The sequence below is a fragment of the Cyrtonyx montezumae genome, unplaced genomic scaffold, assembly GCF_038088225.1.
Source record: "Cyrtonyx montezumae isolate F1298 unplaced genomic scaffold, pur_monq_1.0 scaffold_2, whole genome shotgun sequence".
Taxonomy (NCBI): Eukaryota; Metazoa; Chordata; class Aves; order Galliformes; family Odontophoridae; genus Cyrtonyx; species Cyrtonyx montezumae.
The window spans coordinates 12847933-12862296 of NW_027071936.1; the positions used below are offsets into that span (position 1 = coordinate 12847933).

General features: G+C 44.4%; 1 protein-coding gene across 1 annotated transcript in view; it reads left to right on the forward strand.

The window, feature by feature from the left end:
- The window catches only part of FHIP1A (FHF complex subunit HOOK interacting protein 1A), a 74757-nt gene extending 66809 nt beyond the window's left edge, over positions 1-7948 (forward strand). The window contains exons 11-13 of the mRNA XM_065736429.1: positions 3238-3416; positions 3700-3838; positions 7697-7948. Coding sequence (XP_065592501.1) covers positions 3238-3416; positions 3700-3838; positions 7697-7947 — 569 coding nt within the window. The 3' untranslated portion in view covers position 7948. The remainder of the gene's footprint in view (positions 1-3237; positions 3417-3699; positions 3839-7696) is intronic.
- Positions 7949-14364: the final 6416 nt, after the last annotated feature.

Here is a 14364-nt window from a genome sequence, read left to right on the forward strand (position 1 = left end):
GCTAGTTACATACCTAACAAATGCAGGAAGGCATGGTGATTAACGGTGGCCAAGTGTAATTGCAATGCATGGCACAAGTGCAGAGCTAGGAACAGCCCTGACACTAAACAGGGTATGCCCAAACAACTGAGACTGGCCCAAGGAGAACCAAGGAGGTGTGAAAGTATGGGAGAGCAGTCAGAATAGTGACAGCAAATGGTGGTTGCTCGGTTCTTAGCTGGCCACTTAAAAAGTAAAAAACAAAACAAAACTTGGGATTATGTTTCTTGTATGTCAGAGCACCATCATTCTAGGAGAAACTTTTCCAATTGTAAAGCAGACCGGAGTAACAGTTCTAACATACAGAGCCCCGGTTAAACGTTTGTTTTTGTGGTGACTGGCACCTCTCACGCTGTAGCTGTGGAGTCACGTTGCTGTTTTCCCCCTTCTGCTAATTCCCGTTTTAGCACGAGGTGGCAGCACTGATGCCACGTCTGCCCGCGTATCTGTGGAACTGCCGTGGCTCCTCGGCAGCCTTCGCAGTGGGTATGCTTTTCTGTCTTGTGCCAGGCAACAAGTTAAGCTTGTTCTCTAGAGACTGCCCAAGCCATTCAGGAATGAAATTGCTACGGGAGGGCAGAGTGTGCTTTTTGATCAGTGTTTGTGCAGCTCCTTGCACTGCAGGCTCCTGATCTTTAATTAGGTCTCCTGGATACCACAGTAATGCAAATAATAATGAAAAAAATAATAGCGTGTCTAGGTTTTCTCATCCAAAATGAGACCTGTGTAATCTGGCTTCTTGTTCATTTGGAAGGAAGGGGGAAAACATTCAGTTGTATCCATTGAAATGCAGCCCTTTCTGGTCAGCTGTGGCCAGCGAGCCTGGCACTGACTCTTAATTGAAAACCTCAGCCTGTTTATCCAGCCCATTTACTATTTTTGCTGCAGTGGTAATTTCCTAGTACCAGAGACTAATCACATTCAAACCTTTCAATTTCCCATTATCTGCTGTCAAATGTAGCTCAAAAAATGTCATCCCTGTCTCTTCATCCAGTCCCTTCCTCCATTTGTTGCTTTAAAGAAAAAAGAAAAACAAAGGCCAACCAATGAAAGGAGTGAAAAAAACCCACAATTTGCTTCCTGTCCACAGCACTTTCTGCTCTTAGGCTGCTCACCCTGCTGTAGTGATTGCTTGCATTGTAGCTCTCTGTGACTGCAAGTCAGGAGTTGCTCATAAAAATGCCTCAGAAATAGGAGATTGCAGCTCCTTTCAAATATAATAATTTTCTGTTTAATTTGGAATGCTATATTACGTATGTGATAAAGGGGGGATGTTGTTGATGGGATGGGGCCTCTTGCTAGACAATCAGATAACCAGGGAGAGGTTCCCACACTCAGTAAGTCAATGGCACGGAGATATTCTCCTTGGGCTCTCAGGTCTGTGAAGAAAATGTTTAGTTGGTGCCTGTGTCCAATTTGAGGACACAGTCATCCCTGTTTTCCCCTGAGCAAGAACAGATGTGATGTTCAGAAACAGCGCTTGACTTCTTGGCTACGTGGAGATGAAGTCAGGAAAGGAATACTTTTTTTTTTTTTAATTACTCACTCATTTATACTGTTTCTTACCAGACTTGCAAGCTCTGCTCATTTCCCTTGTTCTTTATTCTAATAATTTCTTGAAAACTTAACAATTCTGTACTGGGAACTTGAGGAGAAGTGGCATACCTTTTGTTATAAATATTTAACTTCAGCTTTACCTACTCAGATCTAGAGTTTGACGCACAAGAGAGTAACTGATCTACCTATGCTGCTGCTGCAACCCCTCCTGTCTCAAGGGAGCTCCCTTTGCACAGTGGTCCGCAGGGGCTCTGTGAAATTGTTCCCATGGACACAGGAGGAGGAAGCAGTAGGTTCTGTAGGGACAGGAGAAACTTGTCTCAGCCAAGGGGCTTTGAGGCTGGTCCCTTGTGAACCCAGGCAGGAGGATTTCTGCAGGATGCAGTACTGACCTTCACTCTGGTTGGTGGTTAAAGGGGAGCACTACGTGTGATTTGATTAAGGGCATGCTCAACTTTGAAAATGTTTAAGCTTGGGAACTGAGGGTTTATGTACTTGCATTGCCAATGCTTCTGTATTTTAGTGTATGCCCTGCGACATAAAGACACTAACTGAAGCTACTGTTTATTGCTGACATCTGTATGATAAAGAATACATTGACAAGTAATTTTTCTTATAAATCTCTTTTAAGGTTTTCCCTGTTTTGTGTGACTGCAGTACTGAAAATGCATTTTCTTGTGATGTGAGCTATCGCGGCTTTTGATGTTTTGTTTGGAGTGTTTTCTTTACAACACCCCATTATTTTGCTACGATAGGCTATAAGGTGCTTTGCTAGTCCTTGTGCGGAAACTAGGTGTGGTGCCAGTGAAAAGAACAGCTTCTGTTGGAGCATGTCCAGAGGAGGGCCACAAAAATGATCCAAGGGATGGAGCACCCCTCCTGAGGACAGGCTGAGAGAGCTAGGGATGTTCAGCCTGCAGAAAAGCAGGCTCTGGGTTGACCTGAGAGCGGCCTTTCAGTATCTAAAGGGGGAGCCACAGAAAAGAAGAGGACAGACTCTGTAGCAGGGTCTGCTGCAAAAGAACAAGGGGAAATGGTTTCAAGCCTTAAGAGGGTAGATTTCTGTTAGATAGAAAGAAAAGTATTTCACAGTGAGGGTGGTGAGATATTGGAACAGGTTGCCCAGAAATGCAGTAAATGCCCTATCCCTGCAGGCTGACAAGGCAAGGTTGGATCAGGCCCTGGGCAGCCTGATCTAGCTGCGGTGTCTCTGTTCATTGCAGGGGAGTGGGACTGGATAACCTTTAAAGAGCCCTTCCAACTCTTAAGGATTCTATGATTCTTCAGTGGAACCATTCTGATTAACTTCTAAAGGAATGAAATAATAGACCATAACATATTAGGCTAAATCCTTATTGGCACACGTAAAGTAGAATGATTATGTACGTTAAATATGCCATTAATGTAACTAGCTCGCTAGTCAAATTGCTTCTACTCATGAAAGCTTTTAACACCCCTGTTAAGTCTATTTTGTCTGTTGAGATAAGTTTTGTTTTTCTTCCTTGCTGGCTTTAATTAGCACGTAGGAGGTTTGATTTGGTTGGTTATGATGATCAAATTTCCTTTCACATGCTTATTTCCTGGATGTCAGGATTTTTCTTCTGTGAAAACAGAAGCATTGGTTCCTTCTCTTTTTTGCAGGGCCATTTATCAGCGTAGTGCTGTCGAAGCTGGAGAACATGCTGGAGAACTCCTTGCATGTAAATTTGCTGCTTATTGGGATTATTACTCAGCTAGCAAGTTACCCACAGCCTCTTCTTCGCTCCTTTCTGCTCAACACCAACATGGTGTTTCAGCCCAGCGTACGGTCACTTTATCAGGTACTTGCCCACAAGCGTTGGTCGTGCCTATTGGAAGGATATTTTTGGTGTCTTGTTAAACTTCAGCTCTTTTCAGTTTCATCTGATGCTTCCTTGCCTATCTGAGATCCTCGCATCTCATTTCAGCGTTCCAATGCTATCTGTGCAAAGAGCTGAAAATTCTGTAGGACCGTAACTTTTATTGTTAACTCTTCTTGAGTGCAGCTGGAGAGCCTCAGTGTTCAGACTGCAGCTGCACTGGGAGCAAGGGAGGAAAAAGTAATTGTTGCTGTTGTTTCGGCAGGTGCTGGCATCTGTGAAAAATAAAATTGAACATTTCGCTTCCATGGAAAAAGACTTCCCTGATCTTCTCCTGGAGGCCCAACAGTACTTACTTTTTCGTGTGGACATGTCTGATGGCGCTGAAGAGCTGCTAACCAAAGGTAAATGTTAACTGCACTCTGAGGAGTGCTGGGCAGAATGAATCACCAGTTACCTCTCTCATTTGCTACAGCATGATTAAAAGTAGGCGTGGTGAATTATGAATATCGTTCACCAGATGTAGCCTTCTGGCTTTAAACTGATGATCCTCGGTAGGCCGCAGTATATGGATCTATCTGGATACGCTTGGCTCTTTAGAAGCTTTTATTGTCTTTGATACAGAAAACGTCTGTTTAAGGGAGTAACAAAATCAGCTCTTGCTTGGCTCACTGACAGTCTGGCCGTAAACAAACTTGCTTTCAAGGCATGAGGTGAGATGGCATATTGAGGGATTTTATTTTATTTTTAGCCTGACCTTCAACTACTCATTAGTTCTTTTATTTATTAATTTATTTGTTTGATAAATGTTAGAGAGGACAGAAGTCCAGAATGAATTGGTTTCAGCAATGACTGAATAAGTCTTCAGATCATAGTTTGTGCTTTTACTGAGGGAGATGGATATGAGCCAGACAAACGTGCTTTCTGAAATGAAAACATGAAACAGAAAAATAAATGGGTGGTATAAGTGAGGACACTTCCAGAACAGTGGGGATTTAAGCAGGTATCACCTCAGGTTTCCAGAGGACTTGTGTAATGTCTGCTGCTTCTCGAGGACAGTGTGCTACACCTGTCTTAACAGTTACTGGCATTTGCACTGCAGTGAGGGAAGGAAATGAAAATACAATGAAGAAGCTTACATTCCCACTGAGAAGTTTCCCAGAGCAGCTGGGTGATGGGGACTGCCAGGCTCCCTGCCCTGGGGATGTGTCAGTTCTCAGCTCGTCGCTGAGCAAGCAGCACTGGGTGCAGGTTTCCCTTAAAAACAACTTCCCGTGCCATGGGAATGCACTGAGAGCTGTGACCACAGGGATGGAGGGCTCAGAATCAGGGTTGAAGAGGGGCTGCATTCAGAGATGTGTTCTCACGCACCACTTGGAGGTGTTCATGATCATCCTGCCTCACCTTTACCACTGCAGAGATGCTGGTATTTTTCTTGGATTTCCAGAGGTGTGGAAAGCAGGACTTTCTATGCATCTTCTTAATAGTGTTTTCATTGTTTGAGGCTCTGAATAGTAATTTACCTTGTTTCTAGCCAGCGTGGTGTGCATGTCTGAGGTTTGTAGTCTATCTAGTCAGCAAAATTACAGTCTCACTAAGAATTGGCCTGTGAAATGTGCACGCTGTAATGAGCTGTGTATGGCAAACATCGACAGGGGGTTATGCTCAGTACCCAGTGCCACAGATGGGGAAGCCTTACAGTTACATGGCACTGTAGCTGGTGTGTGGGATAAGATGAGGGGGCAACCTTTAGTGTCCTTTCTCAGATGCTGGCAGTACGAACTTGTTTAGAACGCGTTCCGAATGGAAATTCATGTAAACACTCAAGCCTCACGTTTCCAAGTTTTCTGTGATTATTAGTTGTACCTCAGTTAAATAAAATAGTTGGTAATGTTTGGAATTTATCTGTGCTTCCCATTTTACATCATTTTTCTTTAGAGGGCTTTAGAAACTGCCAGACTGACTCATGAAGAGCATTATTTAGGATCTCAAAACAAGGCTGCTTAGTCACCCCGTCGGTACATCTTCTGTCTTGTGGCAACCCCTTGACAAATAGATGGAAAGGAAATAAATAGATGGAAGGTAACTGCACATTCAGTTTCCAGCAAGACTGGTGATCCAAGCAATCAAACCGTACTTCTTGGGGCAGGTTGGCTCATTCTAGCTCATCAGCACACTGCAGGTCACTGTATTGATTCCTACAGAATTTGCTTCAGAAGAGAAGCCAGAAGTAGTGAAGTACTCCAAAGCATTTCCCTTCCCTTGATAGTGACAGTCTGCAGAAGCATTTGAACTAAAAAGGCCAATTAGTTCTTTTCTGCTTGCAGCACTACGTGGTTTGCTAGCATGGCAGTTTGGGTTATGGTTAGGTATGTGGAGCTGTTGTGATATGCAATGCTGCCCATCGTTCAGCGCTTTGGTGGTAACTGTCTCCAGACTACTCACTTTCTCAATTGCATCCTGACTGCAGGGGGAAGTGGGCTGTCTTGATCAAAGGAAAAGAGGAAAAATCAAATCTCTGGTCCCTTGCCCATCTTTCTCTGCATTTTTTGTTTGTTTGCTTGATATGTTTCAATAAAACAAGATCACAGTGTTTTTGGTTGAACTGTATCAATTCTGATGCCTTGTGAAGGGAACAGTTTATAAATGCCCAGCAATTGACAGCTTACTAGCATTCTGATTGTAATAGTTCAGCCAAGCTAAACTATTTGAAATACTTAATATTGTTTAGGAAACGTTTTGCGATTTTAAGAGAATCTCTCCAAGTAAATCTTCAAGGGAAGCTCACAACTTCCTCTTTTGATTGTAATTCATAATTTAGGTTGTTTTTCTTCCCGTAGTCAGAATTTTTCACAGAACCAATGTTCCTGTACTGTGTCTCCAGAAGATAAAAATTTGTAGAATAACAGTATGAATGATTGATAAGTCTGGAGCTGGAAAGGTTTTTTGGAACTCAGGAAAAGTATAACTCTGTTACATGATGAAGATTAAAGTTTCTCTTGAGTAGTTGATAGTCCACTATGCTGGAGGAGAACTGCAGGCAAGAAACCAGAGTTGCAGAGCTGCTGAGCAGAGGAATCCTCTGCCACATGGAGAGGGGCACCCAGCTGGGGGCACCCTGCACTGCTTTAAAAAAAACTTCACATAACCACAGACTTGAATGGCACTGACATCACCCGTGTGGCTTTAAGGCAGTGGTGTGACGTTTGGCTTATCTGCAGAATGAGAGTTCATGTGACAGGGTTGGGTTTTATTGTTGGTTTTATTTTCGTGTGTGAGCATGTGCACTTGAGGACATGCGGCTAATGAGAACACCCACTTGTAAGTCAGACAGGATGTTATCTGGCTGTGATTCCAGGCCTAGTGACATCTTGTGGCAGTGAGTCCTGCAAGTTAATTTTTCTTTGTATTTCTTCCCACCAGTGTTAATTTGTGTCACCGTTTTGGTTTCATGAACAGCATTTAATGAAAGTGCATTATGCTTCAGGTTGAGTCAAGGAGCAGCTGATTGAAATGGAAGTGAAATGGAGGTGCTGCTGTCTCTGTAATTCCATGCGTCCTGATGCTGCAGCCCCAATCCTCTGTACTCTGGCACCAGAGATCATACAGCTCTCAATGCTGTACTGATCATGTGGTGGTTACAACTTGCTCTGTTTTGTTTTGTTTTAAATTTAAATGTTTAGCTTCTTTACAGGGAGTGAAAGTGTAGTTGGTGGGGGCTACAGCTGTAGAAAAAGCAAGTTTTCCAAAGTTTTTTTTCCTTTAGTTGTTAGCCTGCTTCAAACTCCGATGGCAATTTTGATAGCTCTGCTTCAAGCCCACTTACACAGTGATTCATGGGGGAGGAGGCAGAAGTGAAGTCAGAGTGATATTTTGATCTGGGGGAGGGCTAGAGTATCGGATCATTTTATATTGAGAAAACCAAGCTGGGACTAATGGTAGATATTATCTGTTATTTCGTAAGGTAAATCCATATTATTCTTTCCCTTGACTCCTTTCCTGCCCACATATTTTTCTCATCAGAGCTGCAGCTGAATAATACATAACCCAGGGAAAGATGGCTAATAAAAAATGCAACAGTAGCAGGCCATGTAGGACTTAAAAATGTTGGCTTAGTACAGTATCTGCCAGTGCAGTCTGAGTACTGAGAACTACAGCTCTGAACACAATTCCTCTGAACTACGTCTAGTTGCTGAACAAATACTATGTGTGTTTAATATACTGAGTATTGTTTTTTTTCCTCTTTTCCTTCCTGGCCATAGGTAACATCCCTCATGGCAGCAGCGTGGGGAAAGGAAGGAGCCTCTCAGAAGCCCCCTCGGCCGTGCTGCAGCCCTTCCTGGGACACAGGGGAAAGAGGAGCCTGGCTCAGCCCAGCCTTCCCGCGCACGTGAGGAATGCTGTGCTCGCAGCTGCCCTTTTCCCAGAGTTCCTGAAGGAGCTGGCAGCCCTCGCACAGGAACACTCCATTTTATATTACAAAGTACTGGGGGATTTTGAGGATTATTATTAGTGGGTTTTTCTAAACTTGTTCTTTTTTTAAACTTTAAAGTTTTGGAGTTTAAACTGATTTATTTTTTTTAAGTGCAAAGCTGCTTGTGAAAGAAGGTTCTACTTCACTATTTCCTGAAAATACTTGATTTGAGAGGGAAGGAGGAGGCAGAATGCTGTTCCACATTACTTTATATTAGGCCTTACAACTTTCCTCTGTGCTACGTAACTTACTTGAGAGATTTCTCGCTCTGCTGTTGCAGCTGCCCCTCTTTACTGCCACTGACTCCTGTTGAATTTTTACAGTAGGCACTTAAAAAAAGTGGACTAAGAGAGGGCAAACGTTTTAGCTTTTTCTGCTTCAGAAACACTCCTCTCCAAAGCCTGCTGGAAGGCAGTTTGTCTCTCAAAACACTGCCCCAGGGAGAAAGGGGTAAACGAACGCATGAAAAATGTGCACAAAAACCCTTTTCTCCTCCCCGCTCCCCTTCCTCTTCCCTGGGAGGGGGTTCCTGCTGGCACACCTCTGAGAGGCCCTCCTTAGCCAGTAGCTCAGGTTTGTGAATTCAAGTGATCTTCTGTGTGTTAAACCCGTGACCAGCTGAAAGCAGGTGCTGGGCTCTACACATACCGCATTGCCTTATGTTGCAGGCAGATCTGCGGCTATCAGCTGTTGGTCTTTGAAGTTAAATGAACAGTGTAAGTGGATGTGGATTGCAGACTGCCTGGAATTTTCCTTGCAGTTTCTCAGCATTCTTTAATATCTACTGCACTGCTACCTAAACTCGAGCATGCCTTATTTAGTAAGATTTGCACAAAATACGAAACAAAATGTGTCTATGCAAGTTAACTGACTTGTTTGTTTTTATGCTTATTTTAATAAGCTAAGGAACGGTATTCAGTTTTATTTCAGTAGTATTAAAAGGGCAGCAGGCTGTTTTTGTCAATCTCTTTTTTTTTCCCCTCTCTTTTAATGGAAAAGATTGGCACGCTCCTGAAAGCTCTTCTGTTTTATGGATTTGGGGTTTTTTTTGGGTTATGGGGAAAGTTGAATACTGTTTGTTCACCTTTCATTTAGGTGTTGACTTTTCCTAATATTGCACTTTTGGGATGGCGAGGGGAGGAGCAAGGCTATTCCCCAGCTGCAGAGTAGGAAGCTGTCTGCCAGTGACTAACTGCTTGAGAAAATTCTCATCTGTGAGTAATGGGCTTCATTAGAAGAACCCAAGCATGATGAATTGGCGCATCACTACTGCATTTCATCTTATCTCAGTAGCATAATTGTGCTTCCAGTGCGCTGTGGTTGGCCACGTGAAGAGGGGTTTCACTAAAGAAAACCTTAAATCCCCCTTTTCCAAGACAAAAATTAACATCCAGGAAATTTGAAGAAACAGAAATAAAAAATAATAATTGTGTGAATTAATTCTGCTTACTGTAATACCATAATTCTGGAATTCTCTAGAATCACGTCCCAATTCTCAAACGTGCTTTCTCAGAGATAGCAGGGGAAAAGCTTCTGATGTAAAGAATGCTTGGTTTAAGAACAAAACAAATTAAGAAACAAAAACCAGCAAAACCACCCCCAGAAGAGTCTAATTAATTACAGGTCAATTCTTGTGGACCTTGCAGTGCAATGTAAGCTCCTAAAGTCTTTAGATGCCTCTGAAAATTGGTACCTTTCATGTGCAAGCTGTGAGAAGCGTTCACTGTCAGACTGCAGTAGGCTATTCCAAGGAAAAAATCCCAAAGTGTACCTCTAACAACATCACCTCAAGAACTTCTTTGGATCTGCCTCCTCTTGTTTGCTGTACAGTCATCACTTTCATCATGGTGGAATGGTCACACTGCTTCTCAGCTGACTCTGGTGTGCTTGCACTTAAAACGTGTTGCTTTTTCATTTATTTATTTGTTTTTTTTAAGCACCACTGCATCACAGTCTTGTTCTAAGTCACCTCTGACCTTCACGCAACCATTTCACCTCACAAGCTTCCATGGAGGCTGAAGCCAAAGCAGTGGGTTTTTTCCTTGAATCTTGGGTTATCTGTTTTTAGGAGAGCTTTTTAATTTCTTTTTCTTTCTTTTTCCTACAACACACCTGTAGGCAAGAGCTAACTCATCAATTAAGACACTTTACTGTGTCCGTAGGACATGGTGGGTTCATCCCCCACTCTCACTCTTACCCACGTGCAGTGCAGTCCTTTGTGCTGTACTCACTGAAGTACTGAAGGGGTTCAGTGGCCAAGTGTTTGGGAACTGTTCTGGCACTGTGAGTGCAGAGCCAGGGCGTGCTGTGCTCCTCTCCTCTCCTGCTAGGAACTTTGTGAGCAAAAGCAAAAGTAGCCAATCTGTGTGATCAGCTGATAGCGCTTCAGAATCAACTGCTAAATTGCAGTAGTAACTGTGTCTGGTTTTTAAAGCAATCTTTTTATTTATTTAAAAATAAAAAAAAGGAAAAAAAGAATTCCGCAGACCATTGCTTAAGGCAGCAAGCTTACTATGTGAGCCCTCCCTCGTTGTTGTTCTGAAATAAAACTCTTTGTTTGCTGGGTAGGAGTGATTTATTTCAGATTGTTCATCTCACCTGATGTTATCAACAACTGTGCAAAGACATGGCAGTATTCATCTCAGCAGGGCTGTGGAACTGTTTTGGGTTCTTAAAATGTGGGCTGCCCCAAGAAGCACCATTTGAGGAATGGAAGGATTATGCTCATGAGCTGCAGTGGGATAAAGTCAGCCTCTGAAATCTGGGATGACACCGAAGGTTTCTCGGTGAAAAACTGCAACGGCATTCGTGCACAGTGTCCCCCTGTAAGCAAGGAATCTGTCAGTCTCCAAGAGGAGGTGGGGAGGTGCGGAGGTGCACTTGACTCCAGCTTAGGGCTGCAGAAATGGCCACCATACATTTAACACTGCATTTCTTAGTTCTTGAGCAGAACTGGACCTGCAGCTAGGTCTCGGCTGTGACAGAAGCGCGATGTCAGCACCCAGTGAAAAAATATTAGCAGGAATTGCGTCTGCCTGTCTTCAAAATGCAGGACCTGTGATTTATCATGAAAATGTTGATCCTTTGGAGATGAATTGCTTTTTTCTGTGTAAGTTCTTCAGCCCAATGCTTCTTTAATAGGCTCCTTTCCAGTTAGATAATGCATTATACCATCTCTCTCCGGTGAGGCATCTTCTTCAAACGGGGATCCTGTTATAAGTGGGGTAAAACACTTGGCAGCATGCCTCCAAACAGCGTCATCCTTTGCGTGTGCTGAGCTGATGGCCCACCTTAAATTTGGTCTTCTTCCTATGTGCCCTAAAGGATAATACAGGATTTCACAGGTGAGCGAGGTGTTTGTCCAGGTAATGACTGGAAGAGTGGACATGAAGGCTGCTGGTCTTCGCTGCACTGTGGTCACGAGAAGGTTCTCCCGGTGGTGTTCGGGTGTCTATCCCATGGGAATGCCCTGAGATGTTCCTCTGGAGCAGCTGGCTCACTGTCTTTCTCACTGAGGCTTGTCACTTTGCAAGAAGGCTGCTACATTCACTGGTGGGCTGCTGTACCCGCTCTGTACGTTTGCCTTTCAGACTGGACCTGATGCTTTTCTTAATGTTGGTGAACTTCCTGGAGCGGGAGAAAGCGCTCAGCAGTTGGGGTGACCTCTGGGGGTCGGCAGCGGCCTTGCTCAGGATGGGAGCTGATCTTGCAGGTGGTGCCCAAGCGGCGTCCCTGCTACCTGCACTGCTCCAGATGCTCTTTGGCCCAGGCACGGTGCCCGAGAGCTCTTTAGATTTCTCCTTCAGAGAAAAGACTTGCAGACAGACTTGTTGCGTCGCCTTGAGTCCAAGGATTTAGGTTCAGGAGGTTAAGTTCGATTTACCAGGAGAAACAGACTGTCTAGCATGGTGTACAAGTGCTCGCTCCCCTTTTGTGTGCTGTGCTTATGCCTCACACGAGGTTTTATGCTTCGGGAAGGTTTTTAGCTCCTCTAAGAGGCTCTAAAATCTCTGGGTTGGGAAGAAAAGGATGGGAGCTGTGTGATTTGGTGCCGTTAAATTATGTCATTGTATCATTTGAATTTGCAGCCACAGCTCCGGTTTGAGGGCGGCTTGATTTAATAAGCAATTTACTGTGCTGTATTTACTGAAATTGCTATGTCATGCCTGCAGTTTTTGTGACAGCTCCTATTAAGTCTGTAACATTTAAACTGCATCTGCAGTTGTGGGTGGAATACTGGGATTTTCTTCCTTCTCTTTTGACTCCGGTACCTTCCACCCCACGCTGTAATGCTGTTGCTGTGTCCGGAGCTGACTGTTGTAATTGTAGCGTCTTCTTCCGGGCACCTTCTGAACACCATCAGCAGAAACAAAGGGTTCCTGACCCTCAGTCTGCTTACACCAATGAGAAAACGGAGGGCAAAACACTACAGATTAGCAGGGGGCACATGCATCTCAGTGAATCACAGTGAAAATTGACATTTGTGGTACCCTGAATTAACAGGGCCCAGAAAGGAGAGGCTCAGAGCGAACGTGACAAAATGAGTATGACAGTCTCCTGTGAAAACTGTCCAGTAGTGCTCTGGACCAGAACTGTGCGAAGGACAGAAAAAACTGCTCCCTGTTAGTGTCAGATTTGCATAAGAAGGTGTCTGGATAATAGGACAGCAGTGCCGGCTGTCAGAGCGAAGGCAGACGCAGAATGCAGCATTGTTTTGCAACTTTGTGGTCCATGACAGCCCAGCTCTGAGCAAATGTGCTTAATATTTTGGGGGCCTCGGCTCTGCTGAACATGTTGTGGCCCTGTGTCAGTGTGCTTCGTTTGTTACATGCCCAGCTGGAAGCCTCTTATTTATGAATAAGGGCATTACTTGTATTCTTAAACGCGTAGTACTTAAAGTGGTGGTTGTTGCTGACTGTGCAAATCTTACTTTGTTCATTGATTATAATGGCTTTGTGTGGCAGCTGGATTAAATTAAGACTGAAGGCTCTGGGCTAGAAGCCCTGATGGAACTTTTGTGCAAAGGCTGCATTTCTCAACCAAGTAACTTTCTCCGGCGTTGTCAGCAGGGTGCCTGCATACAATTATGTACTGTGGGCTAAATACCTGCAAACTCCCTTTCTGATGAAGCCAGTCCCACAGCAGCTGTACTTCACTGCGGTCTCCTTTAAAAATAGCTTGGATTTAGACCAGAAAAATAATAAGTTAAATCCAGGACAGCACAGCACAGCTCAGCGCTGCAGCAGCAGCTTGGCCGTCGCTCAGGCAGAACGCCTGCCCACACTCCACAGAGAGAGAGGGCTCAGGGTGCCTGTATTTGTGGCCGCATCTGAGCCCAGGACTCACATCTGCCTCGCTGCTGCTCAGTGTCCTAGTGCAGCTCTGACCACTGTCAGGCTTAAAGCCCTGAAACACTGAGAGATTTCTGATCTTCTCTTAGCACAGTTGATGTTGTCTCACGGCAGCAGCCGAGCACTCCTGCTCCCTCTGAAGGTTTGCTTTGTTGCCGTTAAAACCTAGGCTACAGGGCCTGACAGAGGCTGTGTGCTGGGGCACAGCCAGAAAAGAGGGAGTATTCCTGGTGGTTTTCTGTTCTTGCCACAGCGATCCCTGATTACTGGTCATGCTCAGCCCAGAGGCACTGCCGGATGGAGTTTAAATCTGACATTGCAGAAGAGGACGCAGCAAATCACAGGCCATGACAAGTTCTGGGTTTGGACTTGCTTTGTCTTCCTCCCACTGCTTAGTAATAGATTTCTCTGTATCTGTATTATGTGAAAGTGTGCAGCTTCTTGCAGGGCAGGGGGAGACGTCATTGAACAATCAGCCCAAAGCAGGTAAGCTTCTGCATGCTTGGAAGGATCAATCTTGACCTCCTGTCTGCTGCGGGTTGGCTTTATATGGCCATTAGGTGAAGCAGAGCACCATCAACTGTGGAGTATTTGTAAACAGCGGTGCAAGGAAGATGCAGGAAGCAAGGGCAGAAAAGCCTGGCCCGTGGCTCCATCTTCTCCCTTGAGCAGCTTGAGAGAGTGGATGGAAAACAAACTTGTTTAAGAAAAAAAATAAAAAAGCCACTCTACCTGTCAAGGTCATAAGCTACTGAGAAGGTGCTGCACTGAGGTCAGTGCTGGTGAAATTCATAAGGGGTGTGTGTGCTCAGAGCAGAAATGAGAACACTGCAGCATGCTGAAACCATGCCCCAAGCAAGAGGGGAAAGGGGCTGCAGCACAATTGCAGCGTGAATACTCGAGCTGTAAATTTGTAGTTAAGGTTCCTATCATACGCTTCTATTTTTAACGCTGTTAAAATTAAACTCTGCAGCCAAGGCTGAGTGCTAGGAATTCTTTTTTCACTACTTCAGCATTGCCCGCATCATTTTTGTCAACTTTCTTATCCTCTTCTTCAACCTTGAGTATGGGATACCTCAGCTGTACAGGACAGCAAGTATCATTT